This window comes from Salvelinus sp. IW2-2015, unplaced genomic scaffold (genome assembly GCF_002910315.2).
Source record: "Salvelinus sp. IW2-2015 unplaced genomic scaffold, ASM291031v2 Un_scaffold3041, whole genome shotgun sequence".
In the NCBI taxonomy this organism is placed as follows: Eukaryota; Metazoa; Chordata; class Actinopteri; order Salmoniformes; family Salmonidae; genus Salvelinus; species Salvelinus sp. IW2-2015.
This window is the reverse complement of record NW_019944333.1, coordinates 35,617-45,085: the sequence shown is the minus strand read 5'-3', so window position 1 is coordinate 45,085 and position 9,469 is coordinate 35,617. Positions and strand designations below refer to the sequence as shown.

The window sequence follows — 9,469 nt, the reverse complement described above, 5'->3', positions numbered from 1 at the left end:
ATTACATACATTTCACATACACTTATTACATACTTCTTACATGCCCATCCAATTCACACACACTCAGATAGATTGATAAAATTGTTATTTCACGATAAAAACTCACCTCTCCACACAGTTGACCAAGTGGAGATGAACAGAGTATCAACCCTCAACATAATCACCTCTATACTCACACTAATGGTCGACGGCTTTGAATAATTAACATCATTTAAGTGCCAGTATAATTTCGATAGCTTGGCGTTGGAATAAATCAAGTGATTTTAAACGTAACAGCCTGAAGTGCTCACAGACAATCAAACTGTCTGCTGCTGCTTGGTTAAATATTCATACTGGGTTAATAGACTTAAAAGCAACAGAAGAGGCCAACAACATTATATTCTGACTCTTTACTGACCATGAGCCAGACCCCCCCCAAATTGGGCCGTCGCGGTCACTTGGGGTGACGATGTCTCATTGTAATTGTTTTTAAGGTCAACGTCCCTAAAGTTGGAAAATGTGTGATAGCAGTGCAGCAATGGATTTGTCACCCTATGACAAACAATGTCAGTATTCACCAAGTCACTACTCACTTATACCCTTTAAAGGGATAGTTTGGGATTTTGTCAAATATACACCCTTTATCTACTTCCCCAGAGTCAGATGAACTCCTGGATACCATTTTTATGTCTCTGTGTCCAGTACGAAGGAAGTTAGAGGTAGTTTCGCAAGCCAATGCTAACTAGCATTGCGCTAACACTAGTTAGCAATTGTGCTAGCGCTAGTTAGCAACTTTCGTCAAACTGCATGCAGAGACAAAAATGACAAAAATGGTATCCCACGAGTTCATCTGACTCTGGGGAAGTAGATAAAATGGCCTCATTGCCAAAATCCAGAAGTATCCCTTTACTTGTATATCATTGGAAAGCTTAGATTCTCACAGCTATCGATCAGACATTTTCAGAATGTTTAGATCAACAGAACTTTGGCCTTTGACCTCTAGGGTATATTTAATTTAATTATTTTTTATTTCACCTTTTTTTAACCAGGTAGGCCAGTTGAGAACAAGTTCTCATTTACAACTGAGACCTGGTCAAGATAAAGCAAAGCAGTGCGACACAAACAACAACACAGAGTTACACATGGGAATAAACAAACGTACAGTCAATAATACAATAGAAAAATCTGTATACAGTGTGTGGACATGAAGTAAGGAGGTAAGGTAATAAATAGGCCAATAATGGTGAAGTAATTATAATTTAGCAATTTTCACTGGAGTGATAGATGTGCAGATGAGGATGTGCAAGTATAAATACTGGTGTGCAAAAGAGCAGAAAAACAAATGTGGGGATGAGGTAGGTAGTTGGTTGGATGGGCTATTTACAGATGGGCTGTGTACAGGTGCAGTGATCTGTGAGCTGCTCTGACAGCTCACGCTTAAAGTTAGCGAGGGAGATATAAGTCTCCAACTTCAGTGATTTTTGCATTTCGTTCCAGTCATTGGCAGCAGAGAACTGGAAGGAAAGGRGGCCAAAGGAGGAATTTGCTTTGGGGGTGACCAGTGAAATATACCTGCTGGAGCAAGTCCTACGGGTGGGTGTTGCTATGGTGACCAGTGAGCTGAGATAAGGCGGGGCTTTACCTAGCAAATACTTATAGATGACTTGGAGCCAGTGGGTTTGGTGARGAATATGTAGCGAGGACCAGCCAACAAGAGCATACAAGTCGCAGTGCTGGGTAGTATGGGGCTTTGGTGACAAAACGGATGGCAAGTTAGAACCGTCCAGAGTAGTGATGCTATTCGGGCGGGCGGGTGCGGGCAGCGATCGGTTGAAGAGCATGCATTTCGTTTTACTATCATTTAAGAGCAGTTGGAGACCACGGAAGGAGTGTTGTATGGCATTGAAGCTCGTTTGGAGGTTTGTTAACACAGTGTCCAAAGAAGGGCCAGATGTATACAGAATGGTGTCGTCTGCATAGAGGTCGATCAGGGAATCACCAGCAGCAAGAGCAACATCACTGATATATACAGAGAAAAGAGTCGGCCCGAGAATTTAACCCTGTGGCACCCCCATAGAGACTACCAGAGGTCCGGACAACAGGCCCTCCGATTTGACACACTGAACTCCATCTGAGAAGTAGATAGTGAACCAGGCGAGGCAGTCATTAGAGAAACCAAGGCTGTTAAGTCAGAATTACCTGTATTAAATGGCTTTAAAAAGGAAACCCTGATAGATTTTAAACTTTGTTTGACAAGTGGTTCTGAAAGGCCATGAAATGACCTTTCAAATTGTATATAATATAACAAACTTTAAAAGCACCAGCAACCATTAATTAAAAAAACAAATCGCCCATATTGTGCCTTTGGCCGAATGTTGAACGCTTAATGATGTATTTCCATGTCATTGGACAGCTATGTTTTTGGATTGTTTTTGGAATGGGTGAATTCTGGGATATCTACAAATCTTTGTAAAACCTTGTTCTACCTGTGTGTGTGAATTGTGGTGCTTTCATCACCAACGTTAAAATGAAAAAACACACAACTGTCCCATTACATGGAATTATATGTCTAAGCTTCCAACATTGTAATTTCAATGGCACTATATGTAAAAAAWAWTTTTTTTAAAACAAAAGTTATAGCTGGTGTTTTCAAATTAAATTATATATAKATTTTGAAAAGGTAATTTTATGACCTTACAAAACCACTTGGAAAACAACATTTCTTAAAGATAATGTATACAGGTAATTCTGATATGTGCCCTAGAGGTCAAAGGTCAAAGTTCTGTTGAACTGAACATTCCCAAAACGTGTCTGATGGATAGCTGTGAATTTAAGCTTTCCAATGACATATGATTAAAGGGTATAAACGTCAGCGATAACCCTCTGATGGACAGTCCACACGGACCTGCCCTTTAAAAACACAGGGTACGTCCCAAATGCCACCTAAAAGTAGCGTACTATATAGAGAATAGGTCGCCAATTTGGGATGCAGACKCATTTTGTGTACTACTCAAGTCTGGCCACTACTAAGTGCACACGACTACTAATTACATCATCGTCGTCGTCATCTCAGCCTGGGTCAAGCCCCATAACTTTAGCATTGTTACATCATAAAGCTAATTAGACTAAATTATTCACGAGACGTCGTAGGGAGAAAGGGGGCAATTAAGTATACATGCCTAGGCAGGGCGGGCAGAAACTGCACCCTAAGTGGCACCCTTTTCCATGTAGTGCACTACTTTTGACCAGGACCCCACAGGTAATAGGTTGCCATTCGGGATATACCCTGGGTCTTGCTATTAGGCATTCCTACTTGTAATGCTTTTATCCTATACGGGACCGTATCCCCATTTTCCTGTTTACTACTAAACTCCTTGGCGTTGGTTTAGAACCAGTTAAGACTTGAGCTTTATCACCACTATGTTATGTCATGATAGGGCCACTCACAGCGGTCTTCTCCAGGGGGGGGGGTCATGGAGTTTACTTGCACCCTCATTAGACCCCTACTATTGTCTATGAGCTGTATACTGTATGCATGTTTACATACAGTGCATTCGGAAAGTATTCAGACCCTTACACTTTTTGCACATTTTGATACGTTAAATCCTTATTCTAAAATGTATCAAATCTTCCCCCCCCCCCTCATCAATCGACACACAAAATACTCCATAATGACAAAGCGAAAACAGGAAATTCTAAAACAAATACCTTATTTACATAAATATTCAGACACTTTGTTATGAGACTCGAAATTGAGATCAGGTGCATCCTGTTTCCATTGGTCATCCTTGAGATGTCCAACTGTGGTAAATTCAATTGATTGGACATGATTTGGAACGGGACACACCTGTCTATACAAGGTCCCACAGTTGACAGTGCAATTCAGAGAAAAAACCAAGACATGAGGTCAAAGGAATTGTCCGTAGAGCTCCGAGACAGGATTGTGTCGAGGCACAGATCTGGGGAAGGTTACCAAAACATGTCTGCAGTATTGAAGGTCCCCAAGAACACAGTTGCCTCCATCATTCTTAAATGGAAGAAGTTTGGAACCACCAAGACTCTTCCTAGAGCTGGCCGCCCGGCCAAACTGAGCAATRGGYGGAGAAGGGCCTTGGTCAGGGAGGTGACCAAGAACCCGATAGTCACTCTAACAGAGCTCCAGAGTTCCTCTGTGGAGATGGGAGAACCTTCCAGAAGGACAACCATCTCTGCAGCACTCCACCAATCAGGCCTTTATGGTAGTGGTCAGATGGAAGCCACTCCTCAGTAAAAGGCACACGACAACCCGCTTGGAGTTTGCCAAAAGGGTCACTATGCACTTCACAAGTCTCAAAAACAATGATAGACAGCTTAAAATAATGAACAAGTAATATATTTTTGCTGATTAACGTAACAGATTACAGTTACATGATTGTTTTGTTAATCTGTTACATGTAATCCGTTTCTCCCCAACCCTGCACATCAGGTAACTGATGCAGCAGTAGAATCAGATTTAAAAAACACCTTACGGAACAGCAGGGACTGTGAAGAGACAGACAGACAGACAGACAGACAGACAGACAGACAGACACACGCACAGAGACACACGTACACATGATAACATACACACTATACACACACACGTACACATGGATCTGGTGTTGTAGATAAGTGGTAGTAGAGTGGAGGCCTGAGGGCAAAGACTCAGAGTGTTGTGAAATCTGCTGTGAATGTTTTGTAATGTTTTCAAAATTGTATAAATGCTATAATTTTGCTGGACAAATACAAGTATTAGGAAAGTGTTCCTGGTATACATACCCAGGGTATGTTTCTAATAGTTATAACTGTTTATGAATGGTTATGTGTGCTTTATGTAGTGTACCGGTTCTTGTCCCATGGAGGTAATCTCAGGTGAGGTGACGTCCATCTGTCCAGCCATCTGACCCATGCTGGCGTTGGTTGCCATGGAGACGTTGTGGTTCATTCCGTTGCCGTTGTACATGGCTGCGCCCCCGTTGGTCTGCTGCTGCTGGGTGAACTGGGGCGGAGACTGCTGAGTACTGAACATACTGGAGNGTGGACAGATGAACTCTGTGTGAGTTTAACCACTGCTGAAATATTGAAGACTAGGAGGGGCATCGCTAGGCTAAATATTTTTAGTCTCTCTTTCTCCCTCTAGAACTGGTCCTCTCCCTCCCTCGTGATGCCAAGCTAATGCATCTCTTCTGTTCCATGGAGCGCAGTGGCATGGCATATTTCCCCCGCCTCATTGATGCATTGGACTTTGTGTTAATTCTCCAAGTTTGCTGAGCACAAATGCTGAGCATGACAGAGAGAGAGACAGAGACAGAGACAGAGACAGAGACAGAGACAGAGACAGAGACAGAGACAGAGACAGAGAGAGAGAGAGAGAGAGAGAGAGAGAGAGAGAGAGAGAGAGAGACAGAGAGAGAGAGTGAATGTGAGTGACAGATGATGGTTTATACTCAACTATAGAGAATGAGTAGCCTTGTGGTTAGTGCCCTGAGATCCTTTCCTGGTTGAGTCATACCAAAGACTGTATTAATGGAACAAGGAACTCAGCATTGTGGAACTCAGGATTAAGGACGTGGAACTCAGCATTGTGGAACTCAGCATTGTGGAACTCAGCATTAAGGACGTGGAACTCAGCATTGTGGAACTCAGCATTAAGGACGTGGAACTCAACAAGATGGAATATGTTCCATCTTTACAAGCTCTGATTATTAACAGTCACTCTGTGACGTGCCCCCATCTCACCCCTCTCCACCGCTCACCTGTTCCCTCCCATGTTCCCTCCCATGTTCCCCTGCGGGGGCCAACCGTTTATGTCAGGCAAGCCCTGGAATGCGGCATTGCCCTGGCCCTGCTGTTGCATTATGGGAGACTGGGCGTGGACCATCCTGGGGGACAGCAGGGGACTCTGGGGCGTGGTGGGTCCTCCAAACCCTCCGTCAGGCTGCTGGGACATACCTGGTGGGGTTAGAGGTCAGGGGGCAGGGTTAAACGACATACAGCTCTGTGTTAAGTGCTAGAGTTCTACTTTGGAATATCTCTTCTGACCCGTATAAATGTGTACATTTACAATAGTAATCTATAGGGTGAAGTTAGCAGCTGTAAATACAGGTATAATTAATTCATACAGGTGCTTCTACACCTGCATTGCTTGCTGTTTTTGGGGGTTTTAGGCTGGGTTTTCTGTACAGCACTTTGATATATCAGCTGATGTAAGAAGGGCTTTATAAATACATTTGGTTTGATTATTATAGAGCACATAAAGTCACAAACACAATGCCCATACACACACACTGAACATAAAACAACTAAATGATTGAAATAGACATCAGTTATTATTATCTGTTTGGTAGAATACAATGTCCTTTAAATAGTTGACCTATTACGCGTTTAACCACAAAGTCAAAAACCGTTTTGATTAGGGTCATGGGATACGGGTGTAGGGTTTAGGGAGTGTACAGGCATTAAGGAGGGAGTGAGGACTACATGCAGGTTAGTGTGTGTCTCAAATTGCAACATATTCGTTCCACTATGTAGGTAAAAGGGTACCATTGTGTGAGCAGTCAAAGAGGGGTAGGGAGAGGAGGAACGAGAGGACGAGGGAGACTGGTGAGAGAGGGAAGAGGGGTAGGGAGAGGAGGAACGAGAGGACGAGGGAGACTGGTGAGAGAGAGGGAAGAGGGGTAGGGAGAGGAGGAGGAACGAGAGGACGAGGGAGACTGGTGAGAGAAGAGGGGGAGAGAGGACCGAGGGAGACTGGTGAGAGAGAGGAACGAGAGGAGAGGGAGACTGGTGAGAGAGAGGAACGAGAGGACAGAGGGAGACTGGAGAGAGAGAAGGGAAGAGAGGAGAGGGAAGACTGGTGAGAGAGAGGGAAGAGAGGAGAAGGGAGCACTGGTGAGAGAGAGGGAAGAGCAGGACGCAGGGACGACTGGTGAGAGAGAGGGAAGAGAGGACGAGGAGACTGGTGTTAAATGACTCACGACTGTAGTATCTCTGGATAAGAGAGTCTGTTAAATGATTCACTACTGTAGTATCTCTGGATAAGAGCGTCTGCTAAATGCTCACTACTGTAGTATCTTCGGATCAGAGAGTCTGTTAAATGACTCACTACTGTAGTATCTCTGGATAAGAGCATCTGCTAAATGACTCACTACTGTAGTATCTCTGGATCAAGAGTCCTGTTAAATGATTCACTACTGTAGTATCTCTGGATAAGAGCGTCTGCTAAATGACTCACTACTGTAGTATCTCTGGATCAGAGAGTCTGCTAAATGACTAACATGTACATGGTAACATCAAGCAGCCTAAGACCCAATGAAAATATGCAAACGGCACTGTAACATACAGTGATGTTTAAGGGAATACATCACTACCATGTAAAGGGAATCTAGTTTATATATATAATGTCTATATATAGTATAGATGTATGGATGCTGCCCTCTAGTGGAATTCATGTTTTATGGCCTAAATCATGGGTTCTTAAACTATGGGTCAGGACCCAACGTGGGCCCTGGGCAGGTGAGAGGTGGGATGCGAGTTTTGAGAATACATCTATAATCTTCAATTTGGGTCTTTGGAGGAAGATTTTGCGTCACGAGAGGACGGTACATTTTTAATTTGGGTCTCGAGCTGAAAAAGTTTAAGAACCCCCCCCCCCTCCTCCTCATTGGACAAGAGGAGTATGATTGTACAGTCGTAGGAAAATTGAGACAGTTATTGATTATTGCCTAAATGAATTATATTTTAGTTGACTATTTGATTGATCATTATTTTAATGATATCTTATATAAGAAGTATTTTATGTTTTTGTATTAATCTATTTGTTATCAATGTAGTGGTCAGTACAACACTTGTAATACAACGCTGTGTGACTGGACACTAGTCCAGAGCGATTAGCGCTTTTTTTGAAGTCGGTTTCAAATTCTAAAATTAAATAAATGTTCCCTCTATATCTGACATAACCATGTGTGTGAAGCGTATACCTGTGAACACACTGTGTTGAACCTGCTTTAGCCCCACGCCATAATTTAAAAAAAATTAACTAGCATTTAATAAGTCAATGCATTCTTTAAAACATCTCTCTCTAATTTCATGCTTGTAACATCGTCAGCAGGTAACCATCGTAACTTCAGAGGGGAGAGGCAGCCTACACAAACACACATTGGCAGGCAGACGCCAGAAATACGTTTCTGAGTGACAGAGTGAGGGCTTTGCATAGGTGGGGAAAAAAATATACCCAGAATGTAAAATACCGTTATTAACTGGTTCCCATTCTTTTAAAATCACYGTTCTGTTCCGGAACAGTATAGATCACTTTCGTTTCGGGTTCTGTTCCTCAAATAATTTCATTATTTTCTGGTTTTCGGTTTTGTTCCCTGAACAGGTTACAATCCTTGGTTTTCGATTTCGGATTCGATAATTTTCTAAAACATTAAATACACTATGCATTATGTGGGTTGATTGCTTGCTATAACCCAGAATAAAACAATTAATAAAGAGTCACATGACGGTAGAGGCGGCCCATTACTGCTTATCACTTATTAACCATCATTTATTCACATTATTTTAATAAAATAATGCTGTTTTTTTTGGGTGACTTTATTATTTAATTCCAAGTCATCATCTCATCTCTAAAGCGCTGCATTCTCTTTCACATAGAAGGCATTAAAATAAACACAGACCGGACGAGTAGGCGCGTAATGGATTATGGTCATTGTAGTTAATTACTACGTTTTCTGCGCTAAACTTGGTAGAACATTGGCCTGTTGGAAACTACAACTCCCTACTACATCGCACAGTTCCGGCTGGATCTGATTTATCTCTAGAGAAACTACAACTCCCTACTACATCACACAGTTCAGACTGGATCTGATTTATCTCTAGAGAAACTACAACTCCCTACGACATCACACAGTTTCGCTGGATCTGATTTATGTCTAGAGAAACTACAATCCCTACTACATCACACAGTTCGAGCTGGATCTGATTTATCTCTAGAGAAACTACAACTCCCTATACTCACACAGTTCAGCTGGATCTGATTTATCTCTAAGAAACTCTCACTCCCTACTACATCACAGTTCAGTCTGGATCTGATTTTATCTAGAGAAACGTGCAATATATATTTTTTTCTATTTTCTTTTCGTTTTAACTAGGCAGTCAGTTAGAGAACCAGTTCTTATTTTATGTAAATTGCGATCAGCAGAAAAAGCCCTGAACAAAATGCAATTTCAATATCATTTTAGACATAGGTCAATTACTTGCTTTAAAAGGTGGATTTCACATGGCTTGCATGGCATTAGTTATTATAGCTATCATCTCGTTATCATTTTGAATATACACGCCGTCATCAATTTGGCCTGTGCCGTGTTAGGTCATCTTAATAGACTGGTAGCTACCCTTCAGCAGAGTATCAATATTGTCGATATATGTCTAGCCTCTCCACCTCGTCCTGGGCTCTGGTTTTTTTATATAT

General features: G+C 42.2%; 1 protein-coding gene across 2 annotated transcripts in view; it reads right to left on the bottom strand.

Moving 5' to 3' along the window:
• LOC112075230 (nuclear receptor coactivator 2) overlaps positions 1–9,469 on the bottom strand; it is a 26,091-nt gene that overhangs the window by 827 nt on the left and 15,795 nt on the right. For both annotated transcript variants that reach the window (XM_024142254.2, XM_070440819.1), the window contains exons 5-6: positions 5,754–5,949; positions 4,841–5,027 (exon numbers count right to left, since the gene is read on the bottom strand). In XM_024142254.2, the coding sequence (XP_023998022.2) occupies positions 4,841–5,027; positions 5,754–5,949 (383 nt within the window). The remainder of the gene's footprint in view (positions 1–4,840; positions 5,028–5,753; positions 5,950–9,469) is intronic.